This window comes from Bactrocera dorsalis, chromosome 5 (genome assembly GCF_023373825.1).
Source record: "Bactrocera dorsalis isolate Fly_Bdor chromosome 5, ASM2337382v1, whole genome shotgun sequence".
Taxonomy (NCBI): Eukaryota; Metazoa; Arthropoda; class Insecta; order Diptera; family Tephritidae; genus Bactrocera; species Bactrocera dorsalis.
In genome coordinates this window covers 27,380,807-27,408,416 of record NC_064307.1, presented here as the reverse complement: position 1 = coordinate 27,408,416, position 27,610 = coordinate 27,380,807, and the positions used below count along the sequence as shown (strand labels likewise).

At 36.8% G+C, this 27,610-nt stretch overlaps 3 protein-coding genes across 5 annotated transcripts in view; 1 reads left to right on the top strand and 2 right to left on the bottom strand.

The window, feature by feature from the left end:
* LOC105223273 (serine/threonine-protein kinase NLK2) overlaps positions 1–27,610 on the top strand; it is a 267,485-nt gene that overhangs the window by 37,208 nt on the left and 202,667 nt on the right. The window lies entirely within an intron of this gene.
* On the bottom strand, positions 18,458–22,533 carry LOC125778922 (uncharacterized). Its single transcript, XM_049458668.1, has 4 exons — positions 22,324–22,533; positions 20,255–20,377; positions 20,085–20,179; positions 18,458–20,001 (listed from the first exon to the last, which is right to left on the bottom strand). Exons 1-4 carry the CDS (start codon positions 22,357–22,359, stop codon positions 19,707–19,709), a joined length of 549 nt encoding a protein of 182 aa, XP_049314625.1. The 5' UTR covers positions 22,360–22,533; the 3' UTR covers positions 18,458–19,706.
* LOC105223272 (angiopoietin-related protein 3) lies at positions 22,674–25,038 on the bottom strand. The gene is made up of 4 exons (XM_011200947.4): positions 24,490–25,038; positions 24,339–24,433; positions 22,980–24,074; positions 22,674–22,902 (listed from the first exon to the last, which is right to left on the bottom strand). The coding sequence occupies exons 1-4, from the start codon at positions 24,577–24,579 to the stop codon at positions 22,785–22,787; spliced, it is 1,398 nt and encodes a 465-aa protein (XP_011199249.2). The 5' UTR covers positions 24,580–25,038; the 3' UTR covers positions 22,674–22,784.

The window sequence follows — 27,610 nt, the reverse complement described above, 5'->3', positions numbered from 1 at the left end:
TATCATTGGACGATAATGGTCGCCATTAACGATTTCGTGCTCACCTGCAGTTATTTTGAAGAAATATGGGCCGATGATTTCACCGGTCCACAAACCACACCATACCGTTGTTTTTTTCTGGATGAAATGGCAGCCCTTGAATCTCGTCAGGTTTTTCTTCGTCCCAAATGCGGCAATTTTGCTTGTTTACATACTGACTCAGAAATGGGCCTCATCACTGCGCAAAATTTGGCTCGAAAACGTCGGATCTTCTTGGAACTTTTCAAGTGCCCATAAAGCATAGCGATGTCGCTTGGGAAGGTCTAGCGGTGTCAAAAAAAGGATCACCCGTTATTTCCTACATACATCCTATACCCGATGAAAAATGTGTTCTCCTTCTATTACCTAGACCCTATCTATGTCTTTTTCTAGTAATGGCAAAAAATATTGCCGAAATAATTTGAGAAATGTCCTCAGGTTTTGAGTGCTTAACCGGATAAAAATTCCGCTACCGGTAAAGTAAACTCAACTGTCGTGGGAATGTATCTCTTAAATGTTACTCTAATTGACTAACTCTAATTTTACTTCGAATCGTAGATGAGTCAGACTAATATTTACGCGCGTTTCCAATTCAGTATCCACTGCTGTATAGACATATGTATTTTATTACCTTTAGCACTCTGTTTTGTGTTTTTACATTTGTTTGTATTTTATGTTTTCTTCCATTGCTAGTCGACACATGTATTTATGGATATAAATACATACATATGTACATGTGTGTATATTTATTTTTTAAATCACACAGCGACAATTTGCAGAAATGCGTAAAAAATGAAAAGCCTAGTAAAAATTGTTTTTTTTTTCACTTAGTTGAGCTACTGACGGCTTTGCCAACTAACAGTTAGCATAGCTGCATTGTAATGAAGTGCCTAATTTATGATTGGAATTACTTATTCAATATGGCAGATATTTTTTCCGACTTTTCTTTGATAATATGGCGATTTGACCGATGCGTTTTTTTCGTCATGTTTTCAGAAACAATATAATGGCGTTATCCAAATGGATATCTTCATAAAAACTTAACGCCATTAGCAACTGTTCAGGGGCTAAGTCTAAGTTTAGACATTAATTTTGTATTAACACGTTTAGCCTTCGATATGGCTCTCCAGTAACCTCAATAAACTTGACGTTCTAAAATTAATCAACACCTACTAATGCTTCAATTTGCCCATCGAATTCATTCATAGTACGTACTCGTACATAGTTTGCCTTTTATATTTCGGGATCTTGAATATCTAGTGTTAAAATCTGGCAACACTAGTGATGAAATCTAGCAACCCACAACTTTATCATAAAATGTGACGTTTTTGTTGGCATACAACTCAGAATGTTCTGACATAGAAGCGCTATATGTGTTATGTACAGTAACTTAAAATATTCATCGCGGTCAAAAAGTTGAATTAAATTGTGAAGACTTTCGCGGGAGTATTTTCTACAACTTTTGACATGGATTAACTCCTCGACAATATTGCTTCGATGAAATTTAGTTCTTGATGATGAAGCTCCATTAAGGAACAGTGTTTATCGATGGTAATGTAAATCCAATTTAGGTCGTAGATCACTCCAAGACGAATTCCATGAAGGTGGTTCAAAATCACTTGTTGTTCCGGAAACTATTGATTCTGTGCGCAAACTGATATTGTGAGATTGAAGCGACTATGGGCATTAGTGGGACCAGCATGGGCATTAGTTGCCTCGAAACACGTCTATAAAATTGTGTAAGATGTTGATTCGTGGATTTATACGAATGAGCCTGAAAGTAAACAGCCATCGATTGAATAGTGTTTCAAAAGGAGCCGAATCTAACAAAAGCTGTTCGCGCACGAAGCACTACCAAGCAAATGGACGCCTGTTTTTTTTTTAGAAGAAGTAAAAATATCAGGCTCTATGTTTGTTGCAACCTTTATAAAATCCCTATACAAAAAGAGGCCTCACTATCTTATATTTCCAATGAGGTTTTCATTTACTATGAATTTCCTTCACTTTTTACCATTTTCAAATTAACCGTTAGAGGAATAACAGGTTGATTTTGTATGCATTTTCTCAAGCAAGCTAAGTCTGTATATCGCTTACCCACTTAACCAGAAACGCTGCTTTACTTGAGCTACAATATCCTATACTTGCAACCAAAACGCAATATCCTTCTTATGCAAAGGATCATCCTGCTTTTGGCATTTTTTATACAGCTTTACGACCGATTTGTTGTTTTCGTATGCGTTGGTGCAGCGAGTGCATGTTAAATAACCCAAATTCCAAAAAAGAGTAACAACAATAACAATAAATATGAGGAAACATTATAAGCCGCCTGCACAAGCAGCAGGAGAAATCCATACATATTTACATATAGACATGTAGGTAGGTAAACATTTTGGTTTATTGCACTTGTTTGTTGCAAAAGCCGAAGCATTTGTCGGCATTGTTGTTGCCCTCCACTGGCATTGCAACAAGTTGTGTGGCATTCACGCAATGAAGGCAGCAAAAGAACAACGTCAAATGCAAGTTGGCAGCATTTGATGCTATACATACATACATATATGCGAGTATGTGTAAATATGTTTGTATTTACATTTGTAGGCAACATAAAATAGCTTTTTTCACCTCAGTGTTAAACAAATAATCCTGTAACCAATACATACATACAAGGTATACACGCCTAAAGAGTTATATAAATACCATACATGTTGGTGTGCATATATGTTTTATGTAAATGTTATTACAGTTGTGAAACAATAAAGTTGCTTTTGTAAAAAAAATAAAATAAAATACATACATACATGTACTTTAAATAAGCCTACAATTTGACCGAGGTATCGCGTATGCCCTTATTTGCCCACAAATGTTGTTGTTTCACCTTTTCTTTCAAATTCTAACCTATTTTAACAATCAATTAACTGTTAAATGTTACTCGTATGTAACTTCTTGAGAGAGGTCCGTGAAAATTTTGAAAAACCAAATAGCATTAGAGCAAGAACTGGTTGAGCTACCTGATGAGTCCACATATAGTAGCTAAATATGTATGTATGTATACCTATATGCATGTGTGCACGTAAAAAGAAACAATAAAAAAACAGCTGCCGCCTGGCTGTAATTAGAAAAGGTCACTCTTTTGAGTGCTGTCTAAGGCAATTTTAATTTTTTTGTTGGCTTGTAAAAGCAATATAAAATTACAACAAAAATGTTTCTTGAGCCAGCTTGTGAGGTTGAAAACTTGTATTTTTGCTTACATATTATAGTTTTGGAAACATTCTATCTTTTCTATTTTTTTGTGGAATAAATGTGTTAAAAATAAAATTGGAAGTTCAAAAATTTAAGATGGTCATGTCGTCCACATTAGCCTCTATTTTGGGGGACTTGCCATTAAAGTTCCGTAGCAGTTTATTCACCACTAATGTCTATAGACGTGGATATAGCACTCCACCTTGCAGAGTAGCTGTAAAAACTTCCTTGGTCATTCTGGCGTCGTTTCATTCTGCTCTCACCCTTCTAGCGGTCAAGAGACTTTTGATCGAGCGCTGTATAGCAGGATCAACATCTATTGGCTTGATACTATTCGGAATAGATTCCGTAAAGACGTTTTTAAACGCTTTAGAAATTTCTAGGAGTGCTACAAGAGCGTATTTCTTATAAGCTTGGCTTGGACAAGCTTCTAGAAAGCGCTGCGACCCTAATGAGCGCGTCCAAGATTTTTCGCTAACGTTCAGAATAGGAGGAAAGTTAAGTCTATAGCCTTCAACTCTTTCGAGTGGGTTGTGTTGTTTCTACCTGCCTTCGGTAAGGAAACTATTCTAGCCTCTCTCCATCAGTGTGGCACACAGTTGAACTTCATACATCAGCTAAATATCGCTCTTAGCCACGGTACGGATAGACAGAGCGCATTCTGTAGCATTGCTGGAATCATTCCGTCCGTACCGAGAGAATTGTACAGGTTGAATGGGCGGATTGTCCATTCTATATTATTCTCCGTAAGGATGTGTTTGGGAAAGTTTACCGCTAAGGTCCAGCGATCGCCAAACTTTCCTTAGGCCCAATAAGAGAAAACTTTAAGGAAAAATCATGATAAAGTTCTTTTAATACTCTTTTATGCTATAAAAATTGCACCCGTGAAGGGTAAGTATTAAGGCCAAAGCCAACTGTTTGCTTGTTATTGACTTAATTTATTTTTAAAATTGATTTTTTTAGTAACAATAATAAATACAGACAACCTAATTTCCTATTTTTCACAGCCTTGAGTAAAATAGTGCTGTTGGATTTCAGTAAGCCTCCGAGCTCTTAACCTTGAATTCTTTATTGTTTATATTTTTCGCACACATTTTTGTTTATGCACAGTTATAGGTATACTTTTATTGTATACATATCTACATATATAAATCACAAATTTGTTTCAACAAACTTTTATTGAATTTCACTTTTATTACCACTTGAATTCTGCGCGTATTTTGCATGTCTTAAATATGTATGTATGTTTTATGACAACGTGAATTTAAGAGTATTTTGCTCGCACTTTCTCTCCCAATTTCGAATATTTACCTTGAAAATCGTAAGCACACATATGTTTTTGTGGTTTGTTTATGCCATTCTTTGGTTGAATTGCCTGCTATTTTATAAATTTATTTGCTTTATTTTTATTGCAAGTAATGGAGCACAAATCCTACGCCTACTAATGTCTATTATTTTGAGTTGCCGTTTGCACAAAACATCTCATAGTAAACTAAATAATTTATAATAAAGTGAACATGAAAGAGAAATTGACCTTCGTTTCATAAAATTTCCTGCAATAAAATTTTGCTTAATTTAAGGCTCTGTTATAGTTTTATCTGTTTTTACATAATAAAAATATAAAGAAAGCTATGGTTCAAAAAGTTTTCTCTCGAAAACTCGTAACGCCGATTCATCAGATGTTGTCATCGTCCAAATGAATAACAGGGAATATTTCGTCTTGCCCTCGTTCACTGCCAGACTCATTTGTTCGCTTCTTTGCCCAACGCAGCGGTTGTTGAGAAGTCGCATGATATGGAGTCGCCTTATCTGAAACCTCGTTTGGTATTAAACGGTCCTTCCCGATTTTGACGGAGCTTTTGGTATTGCTCAAAGTCAGTTTGCACAGGTATATTAGTTTTAGCCGTGATATCAAAAGGGAGATCTCTCATCCGAGGCGGTTGTGTCCTTTTCATTGGAGATGTTTCTTTACGTGGCGGATCCCAAACACAGCGCTCAACCATGGGGAGGGATGTTTCGTCTTATCACTTTAGCTAGCCTTCAATCGGATGTTTTTTGGCTACCCGGACGATACTTGAACTGAGATCGAAAGTCGTGAGCTGCTGCACTCAAATGTAAAGGAAACGTTTCTGGTCACTCCCAAGTCAATGGTGTTCAGAGAACTTTCCTCACTTGCGAGAACTTCTCCAACCTCCATAGTAATAGTGAAATAAATCCATTAATTTTGCAATAAATTGAATGTTTTACGGAGCATAGTTGAACTAATTTGATTTCGGATAAAGAGCCTCTGTTTTATACTCACCTACCTCATAGAAACTTTGTTTCTTATTAGCAAAATCTATTACAGTTGGTTTTCACAAGATTCAGCACTTATAATACGCCATAGACAGAAACAGGTAGTCATCATATGCTACCAGGTCCGAACTATGCATGAAAACCTCCCAGCTAAGCTCCTGGCACTTCGGGCGAGTCGCTGCCGGTGTGTATGGCTTGGCGTTGTTCTTATGGAGTTTCTTCTTTTTTCTCCTATTAGTTGATGATGATCGCTTATGAACGATTACTTCCTATAGATGAGCCAATTGTGGACAGCACAGGTCCGCATGAATATTTTGGACAAAAGGGAACAGCTCATATGACGACGACTCACCGAAATCGATATGTGGCTGCCATATATCGAGCTTCTTTTAACCGTCATGGACTCCATGATTTTCATTATTTTATTGATATTTTGGATATTTGGTCTTGCAGGGCCTGTTGCATTTTTGACATAAAAATTATCGGAAGGGAATAGACAAAACCAAATTTCATGTGGTATTAGTACCGTAAATCCTATTCACTTTTTCATCCGCCTGGCTCAAAAATCTAAATTATGACGTGTTTTCGCTCATTTGCTGATCAAGCAATAGATCACAAAACTGTCTAAGATTTTTTTCAGTTCAAAATCCTAGCTTTCTAACGCCATTCAGCATTTATATAAGCCTCATACCATTACCAAAGCCAACTATTAAAAATATAATGGATTTCTTGTTTATTTTTTATCAAAAATCTCTAAATTTTTCTTACACCAAATAGATATTATGATATTTATCATTAAACGAGTTTTTATATTTCGAGCAATGCGGACATATTCACATAAACACGTCACTCTAATGGAACTAACAGCGCTGTATGTGATCCTTAGAGACTTGCGAAGCCAGAATGGCACTCACTGAGTGGACTTTCGTGCTTTAATCTCAAGTGGATTGCTCTAAAATGCCGCCTACCCTCATAAATTCCCACAACTGCAGAGCGACGCTTGAATCACCCCGACCGACCGTATTTTTCACCACCTATTTGCGCTATTTGTTATTGTTATTGTTGCAAGATTTCTAGTAAAATTAAGCTGCCAAAGTAAAGTATTTTGGTATTTTTTGCGAGCTTTTTTTTTCTTAAACGCAACTTTTATGTACATTCTTGAGTGGGTGCATGTGTGTGTGCAAAGTATTTTAGCAGCAGCTCAACCGCAACGCTTCACACTGCCACGCAGCGATGCCAGACCGCAAGAAAATCAGCGAAGGCTGCTCAGAAGGAGCCTCCAACAGCAGCGCGTCGCAGATTTTCGCTTTATTGCCGCAATCTACACACTTCAAGCTGAAATCGCTACATTTCCCCGCGCACTGGCTTCTTACATTACAATGTTACATTGTTGCTGTTGTCGTTGTCGTTGTTGTTGCTGCTGTGCTGCTCTGTTGTGTGCGGTTGGCTGGCTTACCAACAGATTTCGCCCTTAGCCAACAAAAAGCGCCTCTCTTGGCGCCTTTTGTGTGCATACATCTGTATTTGTATGTCTTGCTTTATGCTCATATTTCGCTTTTTGTTTTTGTTTCTGGTTTTTCTTCACATTTGTGCTTTTACCTCCATCTTCGCGGCGCGGCGCTTCTCGGTTACGACTTTTTCTCTGCTCGCATTTGTTTTTGCACTTTGTCCTTGTGTCGCCTGAACGCCAACGCAAGCGCATCATTTACAAGTAAAGCGTACAACAACAACAACAGCAACAATATGCGCCATCGACCTCATCAACATGAACATCACCTTTCCGCTTTGCTTTTCTATGGCATACGCTTTCTTACCGACGCTGCTTGATGCGGGCACTTTGGCAAGGACACGCATTGCGTTCGGGGCTATTCGGTAGCGTCCGTGTGTGTCATGTGTAGCATTAATAGATTGCTTCGTGCTCGTTGTTGTTGTCAAGTTTTTTTTCGCAATTTTTGTGGTAAATGTTTGCTGTGGAAAATGGAGAAATGAAAGCACACGAAATGCATGAAAACGCCGCGAGCGCAAACTGTAGACAATTAAAGATATTTTGGGCTTGAAGTGCGCCAGTTTTTTTCCATATTTCTTTTAAAGACATAGTCAGAAATTAAATTTAATAATTTAGTAGAATTTTTGCACGTTGACAATTGATTTCGAGGAATACTTAGTAGCCTTGGCTCCAGAGTGGGCTGAATTCGAATCGAAGTGGTTTGAAATATTTTATTTCCAACTTAACCTCCAGCCAAATTTAACGGATTTATGTGTTGAAAATTTAGTAATACTCTTATAGTGTTTATATTCATCCAGATTTGTTTTTGTAAACATCTTAATTGAGTCGGTAATCTGTTCGGAAATTGTATATTAATCTGCTCTGCTTCGAACCAATTGTTTCATTACATTTCCAACCTCTGTTGATGCTTAGAAATCTACTATATACCTGTACATATATTTTGCAATATCGTCGAAAGCTTATAAATACCCGATTGTTAAAACCCAACAACAAGTTCGGAAAGCTTACACACTATTCTGAAAGACTTGCCAATTTTGTCGTCCCCCTATTCCTCAATACTCAGTTGTCAGACTACCTGAATAAGGGGTTTTTCAATAAGAACGCTACAAACAACGCCATATTTTACGATCCAACCACGAGTCGAAACTATTAAAGTTTACTACCAGAATACGGAGTCAGTGGCCTCAAATCGTCAGATCAACAATTGTGCGTCTAGTGGAAAAATTTTAATCAACAAGCATAGTACAAAATGTTCCCGTGCCAATGAGAAAAAGAAGTGCTCGTAGTGTCGAGAATATTGCTGTATCAGGAAACCTCATATCACTCTCACACGCCGCTGGCTATCTTTGTGGCGTCGTTGTTGCGAAAAGATCTTGGGCTACATACATACAAGATCAAATTGGCGCAAAAACTGAAGCCACTTGACCACCAGAATCCCCTCATGTTCGGGAATTGGGCTGAGCAACAACTTGAAAATTATCCGGATTTTCATTGAAAGATCTTCAGCGATGAGGCTAATTTATGGCTGAATGGATTCATCAATAAGCAAAATATGCGTTATTGGTCAGGCAGCAATCCACTCCAATACCTCATGAGTTACCATTGCATCCCAAAAAAATTACAGTTTGGTGCGGTTTATGGGCCGGCAGCGTCATTAGGGCGTACTTCTTTCGTGATGATCAAGACCGGCAGGTACTGTGAATGGGAATCATTACCACACGAATTTGATGATATGGACTTGGACAATATGTGATTCCAACAGGACGGCGCCATAAGCCACACAGCGAATGTCCCAACCGATTTATTAAAAACCAAGTTTGGTGAAAGTGTTATCTCACGAAATGGCTCAGTTAATAGGTCGCGTCGGTCGTGCGATTTGACGAGGTTTGACTATTTATATGACACATTCATAAGGTTTACTTGATTTTGTCCAGAAGATTTTCAAAAATCTAAAGATTAGTGCTTAGTATTTTCAAGGGCTGTGGACGTCTAAATAAGTTTTTTTTTTTGAAATCATAGTTTTTTGTCATCATAGTTTTCCAAATCATAGTTATACACAGATATAGTACATATGTTTATGTATATAGTTTTATATATGTATGTATACCCTGAGTAAATATTACGTCCGTCAAATAAAACTTTTGTGAGGTTATAATGAAACAACGCGAATATGCTTTCAAATTGCCCGGGAATTTCATGTAGCCATATGTATATACAAATCGATATTAATACGTGCATAAATATATATTTATATCTATTCTCTATTTTCCAATGTGAATCATTCAACGCGTGTCCTTACACATCCACTTAATATATGTACATATGTACATACTATATGTATATAGCATATGTGTGAGTTTGTTCGCACCTATTGCCCACTTCGTTGCCGCAGCTCGCTACAGCTTCGAAGGATAGCTTTTAGTTGACTCTGCGTTGGGTGGGGGGCTGTTGGGTAAAACCGAAAATATCTTTCTGTTTGCCGTGTGCAAACTTTGTTGCCTATTTTGTGGGTGTTATAAGCGGTTAAGTTTCAGATCACATTTGGCACGAGCGAGCAAGTTTTCTCCGTTAGTTCTGTGCCCTTTTATTGCGACACTGTTTGACATGTGTACGCACATAAATATTTATAATATGTATAAATCGTTGGGCTGTTTGGGCATACACGTGCTTTGGGCGTTGTGATTTTGTTGTTGTTGGTTTGGGGACAAATTTCTTGTCCTGTAGGCTTTTTACAACCAACAAATTACAAAATGCTTTCATCAGCGTTCAAATGTTAATTTAATACTGCTTTCTAAAATTTCGTTAATAAATGAAATATATTTTATTTATAAAGTAAACGCCGAAAATTGAGCCAATATAGTCCTTCTAATAGTTTTGATGTACGTGGCTGGTTTCTATGTAACGACCTACAATAAAAGTTTATATACTTATAGCAAACAAGTTAATAATTGTAGTATACATTTAGTATTCACGGTATGAAGTGGTGTATCAGCTTATTATAAGAACTGGTATATTTGATACGTGATATATGTATAGGTGATATGAATACACAATAAAACAGGAAACGCTGAAAAATTGAACTTTGAGAATAAATTTTCCGCATGTAGCATACCTTTAGGGTTGCTATAAAAAGTAGTAACTCATGTGAGGAGTCCTTGACTATATACATATACATATGTACATATGCATACATGCCTGATTTTGACGTAACGAGTTACAATAAAAATATATCTAAATGTTAAAGTACATACATATGTACATACTTATAAATATTTAGTCTACCTTTAGGATTGCTTTGAAATGCTCATTAAATGCTATATAATATTAAGCTTCATTACATTTGCGAACACAAAAGTCAAATTAAATGGTCAACTTTGCAATACGAAATAAGTTAAAAAAAATTTCGGGATCCCGAATTTAACGGGATTACAAATTTTCGGGATTCATAAAATGTTGCCAAATTGAGCGATTTACTAGAGAACAGCTAAAAAAGCAAAATTCCGAAGAATGTTCTCACGAACTTAGCAGGATTTCGAAACTTCGGGTTTCACAAAGTGACCCAAAATCTACTTAAATTCGAATTCATTATAAAAAGACTTAATATTGTTTAATTTTGTCATTTTGTATCAGCATTTCGAAATGAGCTGAAAATTTTTTCGGGATCCCGAATTTAACGGGGTTAAACATTTTCGGAATTCATAAAGGTTTACCAAATCAAACGACTTGCCAGAGAATAGCTACAAAAAGTAAAATTCTGAAGAATGTTCTTCCAAACTTAGCGGGATTTAGAAATTTCGGGGTTCACAAAGTGACACAAAATCGAAGGAAAATATATACTAAAAGTAATTATAAACGAAGTCGTTCTAAAACGACTTGAATCTTCAATATTCCCACTAAAAGAGGTAATACTATATATGTATATCGATATCAGATACGTTTTAATCATTTTTGAAAAATTCTAAGTGAAGTTTTCATTTGCTAAACACTCTATTATTATTGTAGCTCTGATTTTGACGAGATTTTTCAAAGAAAGCGAGTATTTCTGGTCTAGTCAGCATAAGAACAAATTAAGAGCTAAAATGCAAACTCTCCTACTTCTAAAGAATTAAGCGAGCTTTACATCTAAAACATAAGATTATCATAGACCTTTGTGTATAAAATGTACTTTTAACTAAAGGCCAGACCGTCAAGTGAATGTGCTTCATGCATCAAGGATGTTCCACAATGGTGGTGTACACAGCAGAAACAATTCGCCGCTACATAAAACCCACCATATGCTAATCCAGCTGGCCTTAAGTACTTGCGACTGCCATCTTTCACACTCCACTGTGCGTCACACGCCTAGCGAGCGAGTTCAGCTGCGGTCTGTTGACGATTGTTTGAGGATTTTTCATTCTCAACTTACGTTGCGCTGCTTCTTTAGTTTTCGTTTTCCACAAACCGGCGACGACGCATGTTAATTTCCATGCGTGTGCACTTACCAATACAAGGGGCTGTCACTGTCCGGGGGTTGAACACACGTTATGCATCGAAAAACTTCCCTAACCTTCGTGACTACGCACGCCGCTGAAATCCGAAATGCTACGCTGTCTGCGTGTCAACCACAGACGCGCCATGCTATAGCAACGCACATAGTTACAAATCCATACACATGCACATACATACATATGTATATGTTTATGGATGGTGAAAAGTGACTGCTGGCCGGCCAGCCGTCTGCTGTTCACTTCCGCATCCTTTGGCGTTGTGAGCTTTTTAAGTTGCATTGACTATTGTAAGTATCAAAAGGAGCAGGGGTTGCGCACCCGGCTTATCCTTATTCCCGTCCTTCGCTATAATGTCATTCATCATTATATTCTTGCCAGCAACGGTTTGGCTGTGTGACGGGCGTGCATTATCATCAGTTTCATATTTATTATGCATTTCATAGCCGGCGTAACCTCGTAGTGGTGCGTAGCTCAATCTCTTCTCTCTGCATGTCCTCTTCTTTTTTCGCTCAGCTGCTGTTTTGTAACAGTATTGCAATGACATTTACTTATAGGTTTGATGTGCTTTCGTAGGACGTGTTGACGGAATGCATTCAGATTGTATTCAGATGAGTTTAAGTGTTCTAAGCGTCCTGGGTAATAATGATGCCCCGTTTTTTAGTTTTCTACTCTAAGTAATTGTGCTCTTATGAATCCAATATTTGATTTCGATTACACAATTTAACGGTTCTTTCGTTCCTTGAAAATATTTATAGTCTAATTCTGAATTTTAGAAATGTCAGAGATGCTAGAAATTATTTATAAATTATGAGCCATTTCGTGGTTCCCTACTTTTTAAAGAAAAACCACAGAAACTTCAATATTTCAATAGGAAACGTTTATTATCATTCGAAAAAACATTCTATGACCATTTGTTTTTTTTTTTTTTTGAAGATTATCTCTACATCTCAGATGAACCATCCGTTGAGTCAAACTTTTGATGACTCGTTCAAGCATTTCGACTGTCGAATGACACGCGTGATGTTTAGCTCTAAGGTGATCATGGTGTGACATCACACGATCTTAGTGACGAATCGACAGGCCCAAAACATGAAATTAACTACTCCTCAAAGTGTTTTCTCAATAAATCTATTGATTGATGCGATGTGTCTTGTTGGAATTAAATGTTGCCGAGCTCACGAGCTTCAATTTCAGTCGTCAAATAGTCGGTTATTATGGACGGATGATTCCACCGGCCTACAAACCACACCCAACCGTTACTTTTACTGTGTGAAATGACAGCTCTTGAATCTTTTCAGGTTGCTCTTCGTCTCAAATGCGGCAATTTTGCTGTTTACATACCCATTGAGCCAGAAATTAGCCTCATTTTTGAACAAAATTTGGCTCGAAAACGTCGGATTTTCTTGGAACTTTTCAAGAGCAGTTCTTGCACTCTATTTTGCAAGCTTTCAATTAAATATCTCGACGTAAAATGCGCCAAGTCGTTCCATATGTCAGTTCGAGTTGCTGCAAACGGCGCCGAATCGACTCTTCACGGTCTTCGTGTACACTCTCAGCTACGGCTGCTATATTTTCTTCACTGCGTGCTGGACATGGTGTAATCGGTCGAATATTATCCAATAAGAAATGCTGGGTCTCAAGAGGGAGTGTTGCGAATAGCCGAACTAATCCCTCAGCTTTTTAGATATGGAGCTGTAATTTTTTACACGTTCTTTTCTTCCCAAGAAGCTGCTCAGTTGTCGAAACTGTCGATATTTCACTATAGCATATAGCTGCCTTATAAGCTGATCGATCAAAATTCAGTTCATGTTCAGTTTTTTACTTATGAAGGGTGTTAAGCTTTGGTTCAACCGAAGTTAACGTTGTGTGTTGTTTTTCTGTTATTTTCAGAAAGTTCTCTACAAGGAAATGCTTAAAGCGTTTAATCCTCAAAATGCATATACATTTGTAGCTATATACATACATATAAAAGTTTGTTTGCTTGTTCTTTCGGTTTACGCATAAAAAGCAATAACAAAAACCTTCAACAAACATGCGTCATCGGAGCGGTTGAGGGCAGGTGGTGCACGTCTTTCATCAATTCGTACACAATGTCATCTTTTGAAAACGCTAACCACTGTTGTCACTGTTGCCATAAAGACCCTTTCTGAGGCACTGCGGATTGAACAATGATTTGTTGTTGCTTTTTATTTGCGTTTAGAATGTTCCTTAATTGTGCGTACTTTGATGAAAATTGACAGCAAGTGGGCGCTTTTTTGAACATTTTAATGAATATTAATTTTGTTTTGAAGGGAAATAAATATATTCGTCAAGTTTTAGAGGGGTTTGTGGCTATGTGAGTTCGAGAAGAGAGTTGCTCTTGCTCTTCGATTTATTGTTGTTGCATAAGTTACAATAATTTCCAATATACAGATGTAGTCTAATTTAGACGCAATTAGCAGGCGTCATTGAAATAGAATTTACAGATGAAACCTTAGGTTAAGTTAGGGTCCGGTTAAAAGGACGATCCAAAAACGAATCCCTTTTGGACAGCTGAGAATGTGGGACCAATGCGATACCTAAATGCGCCTAAGTATTGAGCGAAAAGACTCTTAAAACTCGACAAAGCCAAAAATTTGTTAATACGGTTGATATCAATTCAGGGTATTACGCCAGGTTGGCCGATGTTAGGACTGCCGAGTTGTTTCAACCTAAGTTTTGCAAGAGCTGGACAATGGAGAAAAAAGTGTTAGGATTATTCTACCTTAGCTTCCACCACACAACTTTTATAGCGTCCGACAAAATTTTTAGTCTTACTGGTTGCACGCCTATTCGGCAACTCCCGCGATTGCGGCAATATGAACCTTACTTAGAGCGAATAGTGTAGTAGCCCAGAAGTTGGTTTTTGATCAGAACCTGTTAAGCTCTAGCGCCAGAACGCAAGGGGACAACGGAACCCCAACTCATTCCAAACCCGTTGCAACCGCGACATGGTCGCCCTCTCCCGAGCTCATTGGCGTTGCAATTTCCAGGGTTTCTGTTATGACCAGGCGCCCAAACCTGTGAGGTCAGATATCTCTTAACTAATCTTAAGCGCACAGTGATCGAATTCAAAAATAGAACTGCAGTTTGGTTTTGGCCTTCGAGCGAATAATTATCTTCATGAAAGAGGCTTCACTTCGTAGCAGTACATTGACTGCTTTCTTAGTGGCAGTCACCTCTGCATGTAAAACGCTACTGAAAACTTTCCTTCCAACATTCCCGCTGAGTTTTTCATTGATAAAGTTTACTGCGCCACTTCCCCAGCCGTTTCGCCGATCCATAAGCCCTTCGTCGGTATGTAAGCGGAGAAAAGGCTATCGGCCGCGATTTAAATTTTCAGAGATGCAGTCAAAGAAGCGGAGAATTTCAGGATGACTGAACTCTTTCCTGTACCTAGCTTCCCTGAGTCTTACAGAGATTTTCGCAGCAATGTATCTGCCGTTATGTCGATGGGTGTTATGTGAAAAATGGCATGAATAAAAGTTGACAGACAAACTGTTCGTGTTTTAAACAAACATTTGCCAAACAACCGTGAAGATCAAAGTTCACCAATCATAGAAAATATTATCCCAATCTAGGAAAAAATATTTAATGTGTCAGATTTGAGCTTCGATTTTAAATTTTTGGTTCGAATTGTTTTCTTTTTCCTTTAGGATATGACGCACCCTGCAGAGAAAACCTGCTTTCTAGGTTATAATGACAGTCCACTGTAGCAGAATGCGAGTATATAGTATTTATTGTATATTTTTTTCTTTACATTTATTCATAACCGAAATGCTTTACTACATTACAATACAAAACTGTATGTACTCAAATGATTACTAGTTTAAAACTAATGTTTTTCTCTTTCTTCTCATTTCAGGTGAGTTCAAATGCCAACAACCTAAGCAACTAGCATATAAAAGATGTGAATGTACTCAGTAATTAGTGCCTTGGTGGACACAGTGCTCGGTTGGGTAATTCGTAGAAATTCTTAGTAATTTGTTATTTCTTTTCTTTGCTAAGCGCGATTTCATAAGGCACGTTTCGATACCTCATAGCTAATTGACAAAATACAACCTTGTATGACATATGGATACCATATTAATATACTCTTGTAGGCAAAAAATCGGAGGGATCAGTGAAAATTATTTTGAAAGATCATTTGAGCCTAGGAAAAGTGAAAGCGCGATTGGTTCCAAAATCACTAATTTTTTTTTCGAAAAACAGCGTCTCGCAAACGTCTATGAAACAATGTTTCCGATTACCAGAATGTCAGCAAACGTTATATTACTGGCTATGAGTTATGGATCTTTGCTTACGATTTAGAAGCAGACGATCAATCGGCCGAATATCGTGGCAAAGGTGAGCCGAAGATGAAAAACCAAGATTATTGCCAGTTTTCTTCGATTATCGAGGTGTAGCGCACTCTAAATACCTTCCGACCGGACAAACTGTCAACAAGAAATGCTATTTGAATGTTATGCATTATTTGTGTGTATTCATTCTTCGTGATTTTTTCGTCAATTTTTCAACCAATATCATGCCGCAACCACCCTATTCGCCTGATGTAGCTCCGTGTGACTTCTGGCTATTCAGTAAACTCAAACGACCTCTCCGGAAAAACTGTTTTGAGTCAATTGAAAATATTAAACGTGAATCGCTACACGCATTGAAGGCCATTCTGGAAATTGTCTTTAAAACTGTTTCGGGGACTGGAAAAAAAGTTGTCGCAAGTGCATTGTGGCCAAGGGGGTTTACTTTGAAGGAGACGACATAGGTTTTGAAGAATAAATGAAAAATTTTAAAATTACCAAAAAAATCTACATATGTACTAAAATTGATTTATTATCTTAATGCCGAAAATTTGCTTAAAAAGATTTGAACTTCATTTACCATAAACTCTGTAGTTTAAAGTTATCTTCTCTAGTTTAAGCACTGAGAATCATCTAGAACACCCAACAAAGTTATGCTTCTGTCCTAAAGAAGCAATTGCTGTGTCTTTTTGTTTTTATTGATTTACTTTTATGTCATAGCATTCTAATGAGGAACCGTCTTTTTTATTTTTATTGTTTTACAAGTTTTTTTCAATTGTAATTATAATTGCTGGAAAAAGGGGGTTTGAAATTCCCATCACGTAGTCGCCATAATGTGGCATGTAACACTCACGTACATATGTACTACGAGTATAAGTCTACATATTTGCATACGTCAGGCTTATGGTTGGCTGGTGTAGGGTTATTGCCGTAGACTCACAACATCATGTGCGAGGTTTAACGTACTTTACGCTCCAACGCATGGGACAACGCATCGGCTTTGTTGGTCGACGCCACCGTAGACACATGTACTTGTATGTACGGTACTCATATAAACTGCTCTATGTTTGTTCTTACTTTAGGCTAGCCATTCAGACCATTAAATTTTTCGTGTAGCTTTACAGTAGTGAGCACAAAAAATGCACTACTCATTATTAAAGGGTTTAAATATAAGTCTAATATCATATAACAATATCGTAGCCCAAGTCAAAAAAATTAATTACAGCATTATTACGGTGATGATTATTTCTACGTTTTATTAACCCACCTTTACAATTATCGATATGTCAAAAAAATTATTATCGATAACTGAAGAATTACTTACTGATTTCTTTTATAATTTTTGTTCAACACTTGTTTGGAGTTTTATGATTGGGTATTGATATATGTATTTACAGCTTGTTATCGGTATGCTTAAAATACTTTATCGACTTTTATACGAGTTTTTTAATATTCTGCGTAATATTTTCTGCTTGCTTATGATTTCTGAGTGTTTATATTATCGCAAGTTATATTATCGATAAGTTGTTATCGATATTTTTGTGATACATTATTGATTTTTACGCGTTTTATTAACGATTTATTAACGCACCTTTAATTGTTATCGATAACTCAAAAATTAATTATCGATAGTTGAAAAATTACTTATCGATTACTTAACAAATTTTTATTTTAGTCTTCAAATTGGTTAATTTAGTCGTTGTTATGATTTCATTTCTAAATTTTGTCCGATAATCGTTCGGCGTTTTATGATTGGCTACTGATGTTTCTTTAGCCCGTTTATCGGTATGCTAAAAATGCTTTATCGTCTTTTTGAGTTTTTTTTTAACGTTTTGCGCGTAGTTTTTAACAATATTTTCCGCTTGCTTATGATTTATAAAGGTTTATGTTATCGCAAGTTGTATCATCGATAAGTTGTTATCGATATTTATATGTTATATTGTTGATATATTGTCTTTTTTAATGCATTTTTATAATTATCGACAACTCAAAATATTATTCATCGATAATTGAAGTATTACATATCGATTAATTTACAATTCGTTGTTTGGTTAGATCTGCAAGCTGGTTCAATTATTATTTTATAAACGCAATTTTATATATATATATCGATAACTCAAAATTTAATTATCGATAATTGAAGAATTAATTATCGATTTTTTTACAATTCAATGCATGGTAGTACTTTTACAGCCTTTATTGACTACTTTATTTGAAACGGAAATAAGAATATCTTTTTACTTTAAAAATATAGTTTTCTCAAATGCATTTTTAGTATTTATTCTTAAATTTTTTTATCGAAATGTTTTTACGTATATCTAGGTTGTCTTACTTTTATTTAAACGCCTAAATATGGTTATTATCTAGTAATTTGTCGGTATAAAATATGTTATACTTTTATCGATTATGCTTTTTATCGATATACACACATACTACATATATACTTCAAGGCATTATTGGTATTTGCTAAACCCATTTGTATTTTCGAACTCAATGTCGCTAGTTTTAGAATCGGCTTTTTAATTATCGATATCGGCTTTTTTAATATAGATATTTGTTATCGAATATTTTCTTTGATTTATTAGTTTTTTCTCACATATTACCGATATTCGTAGATCAATCTATATTGTTTGTTGTTTGAAATCGAGTTATGCAACAATTTGATAAAGCCCAAAAACATTTTTATGCTCAGCACGAACTTTAAATATTGTCTGACTACACTCTAGCGGTTTGAAGTCACAAGCTATTAATTCTTTTTCGCCTGAAAAACAGTGAGCGCCTCAATTCTTCCTGTCCCTACCATTGTGAGTTTAATAAAATTTTAATTGCTGGACAAAAGACAAAAACTGCGGCGTCTTAAAACCAATTCTTTAGCTGGCTTATTAATTCTTTTCTTCTTCTTCTTCTTTGAAGAGAAAATTATTTTACGCATATTTTTGTTATTTCAATTCTATTTTTGAATGCAGCAACAAAGTCATTCAGCTGCTATTGCACACATACTCACACGCACTTTTCAACACAACCTTTTCAAATGGCTTTCTTGCTTGGCTGAGCGTCTTAACCTGTCGGCTATTAACAAGTGATTCACCTACACGCAACTCTTCCGGCTCAGTGCACCCGCTCCGCCATTGCGTGCTTTGTTTTGTTTACATGTGCGTATGTATGTATGTATGTATGTGTACTTACCTATTTGCTTGCAAAATTCTCTATTTCTTATGACAATAAAAAATATTTAGTCACTCGCAAAATTTACAGCAATAATGAAGACACACTCACACACATACACTAATTTGACCGGCAGTGCTTTGGCCTTTGACATCACTTGTGATCCGCTCCGTTGCTTGCTGTACACTTAGATTCGCACACCAATTACAAGACTCTATCTTAATCTTTGCTTGTGATATTAAAAATTTCAGCGCCGTTATGTCTCGCACGTGTCATATTCTTTCTATTTTTAATTATTTACAAATTTTCGCAAGTTTTTTTTTTTTTGTTTCGCTGATTTTGGAATATTTTTCCCTCTTTTGACCGCTGATTTTAAGAAAGGGATATACGAGATCAAACGGACTAACAATAATGATCTTTGGGTCTCAGTGCAACAGGCCTGGACACTCCAACTCCACTTCAGGTCAAGATGACCAGTGCTGATACAATATTTTGACAGATAATTCTTTTAGATTTTTGGAAAAAATATGAATTTCTCGTACTAAAGAATCCTCGAAAGCTTATTTATTTCTAAATAATATAGTTTACGTTCTTATTTTATTACTTGACTAAACAACTAAAAGGAAATTTTAACCGTTTCGCAGTGTTCATTTGCAGCTCAGCTACCAAAAAATGGCGCCATTAATGAGTTAACACTTCATTGGGTGTTGTATTTTGTTTGATTTCAGCAAGCAGTTTCTCTTCGCTCGTTTTCAACTCTGCGATAAATGATCTTTGCTGCGCACTCATCATCTCTTGCAGCCATTTTTCATCAGCTGTCAGCTCTTGCAGCAGCTCCGTGCTCTGTATTGCGATATTATCCTCAATAAATGTTTCCAGTTTCTTCGATACAATGTCATTTTGCTTGCCCAGCGCAGTTTCTAGCTTTTCAAAGTCTTCGATCAAGGCGTCATAATCCGCGAGTAGTTGGCTGGAACTAAAGCACACTCATTAGATGTGTGTGCAATGTTTTTTTTTAATTATCTATTTAGAGATTTTACAACTAATTTGACTGTATACCTGTTTACGACATCTGTCAGTGTTCCTTTTGCGTCGCTGACTTCTTTCTCCACGCTTTGCAGTGTTGACTCGCTGCCAAAAACTAGTGTGAAGGCCTGTGGCATAGGATTTGAAAATGATTACATGAAAATACATATATAATTTAGCAACCGATCTGTGTCTCTACTTGCATTATCGTCATCGGCCGCTGTGTATCCTCCATATAGACAGCACATTATTAAGATTTGTAACAGTAGGTAGGAAGTTGAGCTTTTGGACATAATAATATGGCACGCGCTGTAGGCAAGTAAATTCTATTTTCGAAAAAAGAATACAAATTTATATAATATATCGCAATTTTATATAAAGCTCTCTTATGTTATTTCCAAAATTTTGGAGAGAATCTTGACAAATTTAGAAATATTCAAATTTTTCACTAGTGTCGGGATCTCTGTCCAATTAGATGGAACTTAGGTCCTTGAACCTGCTTCTACCATGTCGAAAAACGGTCAGTTTGTACAAGAGACTATGTCCATGTTGAACAAGTGCTTTCTGCGCCTGCAGTGCTCTGTATAAAGGGGGCCAAGCGAAACCAGAGACGGGAGAACGGAACTTGTTTTAAGAGGGGTTGATCATATCTCTAAAACTTGCAAAGTTTTACCCTCTCAGTAATAGCTTTGCGTCTCGCATTCCCGCTACCTCCTGCCAGTGCCGTTCTCTCCCCACTCAACTCCTTTATGATGTGGGGCCCAACTGCAATGTATGGTTTTTGCCCCATAATCCTGGACGCTGACGCAGAGCAGGGCAGCACATTGCCGGCTACCCCTTTATTCATCGGCACCCAGATCAGGTATACACGGCAAACTGATAAGCTATCCTATACACTCCTCCACTAAAAGCGATTTGACCTCATAGGCTGAGATCGCTTTTAGTGCCGCATCGCTGAGTATAGCGAAACGCTGGTTGTGATTGAGATTGATTTCTGCAGACTGACTTATAGCAAAGACTTCTGCTTGAAAAATGCTCGGAAAACGTCCCATTAATATGAATAGTTTGGTATGCGACCCCGCATACTGCTGGATAGTGTTACCCCTCAGTAATAGGTCGAACGTGGAATCAGTTCATTCCACCTCACTGCCGAGAGTAACTCTAAACTTCTTTGTAAAGTTTACCCTCTTCGTCATTGACCCTGAAATGCAAGCACAGGCTTGGAGCTTCGATACTTGCTGGGGTGCCGAAGACTGAGTTGCCTGCGATGCCCAAACAACCGCTCCATAAATGACAATAGGTCTTACGAGCATGGTATACCGCCACCTGATAGTACCTGCCTCGCAGCCCCAAGATCTGCCGGCTAGGCGTTTGCATATCAGGAGTACCTTTGAGTTTCTGGACAGTGTTAATTCCACGTGCCTATTCCACCGTAAGGTTGAGTCTAATGTGATGTCTAGGTCGAGGTTCTGACCTTTTTAGACACTACCAACTCTCTGCCACCAAGTGTTATGGGCCTGAAGCCCGGTAGAGATCTTCGCTTTGTTAAAGGGACGACGGTTGGTTTGATATTTAACCCTACCGTATTGCACCATCCCTTTGCTAGACTTCAGCCCCTTTGAACTATGTCGCAGAGAGTGTTTTCAATTTTACCTCGCGCCATTGTGACAATGTCATCAGCATACCCCTGGCACCGAAACCCATTGTTTGTGATCTCAAGGATCTCATCTACTACAAGGCTCCATAGTAGGGGGGATAGGACTCCACCCTATGGGCAGTCCTTCATAGTACCAAGACGAATCTTACTCTCCCCCACAGTGGTTTCGGCTATCCTAGTACGCAGCACAGCCTCAATCCATCTACCGAAGCCGCCACATTCCTTTTCTCCAGTGCCTTGATGACACTTGCGTGGAACGAATTATCAAATGATTTCGATGGTTTATATTAAATAAGCCAAATGTCCACTTCTGTATAATATATGAAAGTAGATTTGGCCGTTCCTTGACATAAGAACATACCGCACGAATTATCACGAATGAGCGGCGTTAATGTTTCAATAATTCTGAGTATCTTGAACTTTTCTCCGAAATCGCATATATAACTGTCATTAATTTCGGTTTCGCTCTCGAATTGGTGCGCTTGGTTTTGTTTCTTCTGCTTTTGAAACAATGCGCTTAACACGGTTGTCTTTTTGTGTTTCATTTCTTGGCACTTTATTATTATTTTCACAAAACAAAAACAAAATATTTATAAATAAACTTTCAACGATTACCTTCAGAGCTTTTCTCTTAAAACGTATAGAGAGCATACCGTTACTTTTCGCAATGACTACAATGTTGAAAGCAAACCGCACCCAGTGCTTTTACCAAGCCAACTGTCTATGCATTTCACATTTTTCGAAAAAATGGAACAATTAACGTAAACGTGAACAAGTTGGCGAGAGCAAGAGTGAGAGAGCTGACAGTGAGGGTTCATGACACATGCTGCTGACGATTTGCCTGCCTATCTTTCGCCGGTGTATTTCAAAGGTTATCACAAGTTGGTGAAATTCTATATACAACGCACAGTGAAGCCGAAACTGGAAACCATTTCAAAATATGAAGAAATATAATTCAAGATATAGTCTTTAAAATGCCGCTGCTGAAGTTTTATTCTTGCATTTAATCCGTTTAAAGCGTCAACAATTTGTTTTGGTGCACTTTCTCGCTTACGAAGTACCCCTCTGCATCTCTATCATTCCAACGAAATATGGACTTCTAGTGCAGGATCGACATGCCGTATCGCCATATGTACATAAACCACGTCATCCCAGCTGTTCCAGCGCACATTTGCAAGTTTTGTATGCAAGTTCCTACAAAAATGGTAAATTCAATTAAATCCTGCTGACACACCCTGTATAAGTTAACAAAATATCTACAAACTACTCACCCACTACTGCAAACATACTGTTCTTTTGTCTCATTATACCACCAGCCACTTTGCATTGTCTTCGCACACTCATTGCCGACGTCAAATGTTTGAAAACTCCAATCTTTTGCGTTGACCAGGTCGTCCCTAAGGTTTTCGATATCCAATGATACTAATCGATATTGTTCTGTTTCATTGGCTATCAAAAAGTTCGTATACATTCTAGAAGGGCTATCATTGGTTGCTGTGCCCAATTGTATCCATAATTGGGAATTCGAACCCAACAGTAGTTTATGTAATCGCTCAAGTCCAATAAAAAAACTACCAGTTAAATCACCGAAACCATTTTTGTATTCCTGCCAATTGCGATTGAATGATAATTTGTCATTTATACGTCGCTGTATGAGCAGCCAAGTCTCGTCTCCGCTCGGATCAGGTAAACAATAACCATACATGTTGTTCAAATTATATTTCGTCATATTCAAAGCGTAAATGCCGCCAGCTGTTGTTGCATCCTCGGATTCTGTGGCTTGCTTCGACTTAATTGCTTCGTGGCAGCTGTTTGCGGTTTCAACACCAACTTTTGGCTGCGCATTCACTACGATCGTTTTGTCGTAAGTATTCGGCACATATGTCGCATACGAAGGCAATTTATCTTCCTCGGTATATGTCTCAATTATATTTGTAACGTCGTTCAATAATGCGATAGCTTCTGGCGGTAACTTTAGGATCTCTTCGGGTTTATTTTTTAGATTTGTCAATAAATTGATTAGTGTTTTGTGCGTTTTCTTGTCGATCTGTTTTCTATTTTTAACGCTATCCTGTGTGCAATGCTTTTGTTTACCGAGTTCACTTTGCATTTCCTGCAACAATTTGGTTTCGAACTTCTTCAGTTCTTTCTTATATGTCTTCATTTGTGTTTCGAACAGGTCTTGAATGATTTTTTTGTAATCACTTTGCTTTTGCACCAGCTCTTTGCTCTGTGCGTTGAGCTTCAACACGATGTATTTTTGAAGCTTCTGCAATATATTATCATTACTTTGCTTCTTTTGTGTGTTCTCCAGATTTTCCAAACGTTTCTGCAGGCTTGCGTAGTTATTCCGTAGGTTGCTTAAACTAAAAATTATTGAGAAAGCGGTTTTAAAATAATATATACAGAGTTAAGAGACCCTAAGTTAGTGATTACTTTGAGAGGGACGACATAGATTTTGAGGAAGAAAGTGAGAATTTTAAAATTATGAACAAAGTCGTACTATTTTTTGCTCGTAGGAGTACACTGAGTTAGAAGACTTTAACTTAGTTTGCGTAACTTTTGTTACAAGTTTTGAAAGACAATTCAGTGCATTTATATTATTGTTTGTATAAATGCTTGGTAATCACCTCTGCCGATGTTCGCTTAATTTTTCTCGCAAAATTTTGGCCTCCTCATGTAAGTTTGCTATGTTTGCCTCGCCGCCAAAAAGTAATGTGTATGCCTGGCGAGTAAAAATTGTAAATATTTGCAACATTTAGACCATTTTTCATATATTACGTTGCTATTTCGCTCCACCGATATGGCAGCATGGCTCCAAACAAATATGAAAAGCGCGAAATATACGGAGCACATACGTATATGGGCCATAATAATAAGGAAAATGCTGTAGCAACCCGGTTAATTGTTTTTCTTTTAAAAACTGTAATACTCTCAAATTTCGAAAACACTCACAATCTTACAATATTTGTACTTGTTTGCCCTCAAAGACACCACCAAAAAATAATAAAAATATTTAAGTCTTTTTCAGAAAGATTTGCTTCTTCTTTTCTCTATGACTTCTGCCGTAGAATTAGAACTTTATGCTCATACTTTAATTTGCAAATAATTTTTGACAGACATTTTCTCTCATTTGCATAAATCTATGTTTTTTACTTATTTGAAAATTCACTGAAATTATTGTGTCTTTATTACTTTCACTATTTTCGGAAAAATAACAGCGCACTCATTTCGATTTCTAAACAGAACGGTTATCACTCCTGTGCTTTAACTCAAACTCATTGTTTTCGTCCGCACTTATCGCTTTCACTATAGAAACTGTCTCACAATCTACAAAAGCAAATATTTTTCCCGAGCTGAGATTTGATAGCGGGTTCCGGCCAACCGGAAGGTTGCGGGAAGAACTGTTCGCGAGCGAACTTAAAAGCTATAAAAATGAAATGCAGAATGCGAGATTAATCGGCGTTCAGCTCTCTTATATTGCTTATCTGCCCATAATCTTGGGTTGCTCTCAACTCTTAAACGTTTCCAGGAATATCAAATTATCTTGTATTGCTATTTCGCAATCGTAAGTTTCATATTCAAAAGCTTGTCACAGCGTCTGAGAAGACTTTCCGTTTCTAATTAAATTTCATTTCAACCTACAATGGCGTTTTTGATAAGAAAAATTAATAATCGATTAATCTGTAGAACAAAATTGTCAGCATATACATAATATATCGACTTATATCTACTATAAAAATCGTTTAGTCGATAGTTTAAAAGTACATATACATTTGTAACTATTTAATAGGACAAGATTTCTTTTACTGTGCCAATCTGAATATATTGAGCACCCTAAGTTGTAACTTAAGACAAGTAAAAAATGATCGATTCTTTTAAATTCTAGAGTGGCCTAACCACATACACAAATTATTTCAAATTATTTGGTGAACTAATAAATTTCTCAGAACAATTTCGCGACTACCAGCTGATCAACAGTCGACTATGGTCTTCGTCTGCACTCTCAGCTACGGCTGCTATATATTTAGTATACATTTATTTACACATTTCGTGTCATTTCCCAGCACTCCATAAAATTATTTATCGATTATTTTATTTATTTTTTTTTTTACTTGCACCCAACGGCTTCGTTATCTAATCAAGTTTGCTTATCGTTGAGGTTGAATGACTGCTTTCATACAATTACTAAACAAATTATAAACTTACTAAGCACATAAACCCACATATACTTGTAGTGACCCCTTTCCCAAAGGCCTCTACATACATATGAGTGCATGTGTGTGAATATATTGTATTAGCATATGTATTTGTGTGTGTGTTTACGCAAAAAAGTGCATTTGCAATTGTGTCGTCACTTGTGTCATTTTACATTGCCGCTGACCCACTTTGGGCGCGTGAATGTGGCGCTTAAAAATATTTACATATCTACACATACACACATACATACATACACATGGTAGCGGACGGAGTGGCAACATTACTACACCAGAAGCAAACAGAACAGAAAGAAAAAGTCTTTTCTCAAGCACTGCTGCAGCCAAAAGTCATATAAGAGAGCAACAAGAATGAGAAAGAAATAAAATAAAAACTAGCGGATGCCAAAAAAACATAGTTTTGTTTATTGTTAAAAATTGAATAACTGAATCGCACAATAAAATATCTGAAAAGTGCTGAATTGTTGTTGCTGCCATCGTTTGACATGTGCATATGTAAAATCGTGGAAAATGGAATGACCTTAGAAACAGCAACAAAAAAAATAAAATGAAACAGGAAAATATACCCTTCACAAATACAAAATATCTCGTATGTTGAAATATTCGGCGGATCATTCTGAACAACTTTGCCAAAGAGAGTATGGGTCTAAAACTGGTTTCGAGCAAGCGATTTTTAAGGCGACTACCTATGGTTATTTTACCATAACTAATCCTTCTTAAAAATATATTAAATTTGGAGTGAATGGTATCAATTATGTGTGTATTTTAGTTCCGACATTTGCGCAAATTAACCGTAAGTTAGTTAACCATTGGTTAACTTCACTCAAACTTTATCAAAACCAAGTTTATTTTAAAGTGTAACGTCGACATGTTATCTTTTGTTTTGCTGTGTCAAGGAAATGCATGATGTGTCGGTTAGTTAACCGCTGGTTAATATATATATCCTTTTATACAAATGTATTTGAAAACTTGTTTATTTCGGAGTGAGCTGTTTATATAGTGTTAGGTGTACACATAAAGCGATATATAACTGGCGGTTAGTTAACCACGGGTTAACTTCACTAAAACTTTTTCATCAATAAGCTTATTTTAAAGTGTAATGTTGATACAATGTGTTTTGTGTTGCTGTTTCAAGGAAATGCTTGGTGTAACTGTTGGTTAGTTAATCGGTAGTTAATATATATTTTATTTATACATATTCTTTAAAATTTTTTTGTGGGTGATATGTTTACGTAGTGCAAAGTGTACACATTACACGAGATATAACTGACGGTTAGTTAACCACTGGTTAAGTTTACCCAAACAAATTTGATATGAAGGTTATCTAAATTGAGGCATCTTATAGTATCAAGCTTGCATGTCTATAGAGTGCCTTTATCATCTATAACCATTGTTTTTACTTGCGAGCATTAATGCACACTTAAGCCGATAAACAGCGATGGGTATTTGCTGCCAATTTTCCAACCCATTTTTGCGTCATTACTATGGCAGCTTTAAAGATGCTTTAAATCATTCTTAAACATTAAGCATTCTTAAACAGCCAAAAATAACTGTAACCAGCATATTCGGCTTTTTAACACATTTTAATAATGTTGCATAATGCATTTGGGATTTAAGTTGTTGGCTCAAACTGCTGCAGACAACAATAAGCTGCTCAATGCTGTTTAGAATATTTTTGCTGCTCA

What these genes read in the sequence shown, in the direction of transcription:
- LOC125778922 (XM_049458668.1), bottom strand. Translation starts at nt 22,359, where the DNA reads ATGCTCTCTATACGTTTTAAGAGAAAAGCTCTGAAG. An exon ending in CAGCGGCCGATGACGATAAT is followed by an intron (nt 20,180 to 20,254) that starts GCAAGTAGAGAC and finishes CCTATGCCACAG; the next exon opens with GCCTTCACACTAGTTTTTGG. An exon ending in CTGACAGATGTCGTAAACAG is followed by an intron (nt 20,002 to 20,084) that starts GTATACAGTCAA and finishes AGTGTGCTTTAG; the next exon opens with TTCCAGCCAACTACTCGCGG.
- LOC105223272 (XM_011200947.4), bottom strand. Translation starts at nt 24,579, where the DNA reads ATGGCCCATATACGTATGTGCTCCGTATATTTCGCGCTTTTCATATTT. An exon ending in TTAAGCGAACATCGGCAGAG is followed by an intron (nt 24,075 to 24,338) that starts GTGATTACCAAG and finishes AATAATTTTTAG; the next exon opens with TTTAAGCAACCTACGGAATA. An exon ending in CAGTATGTTTGCAGTAGTGG is followed by an intron (nt 22,903 to 22,979) that starts GTGAGTAGTTTG and finishes CCATTTTTGTAG; the next exon opens with GAACTTGCATACAAAACTTG.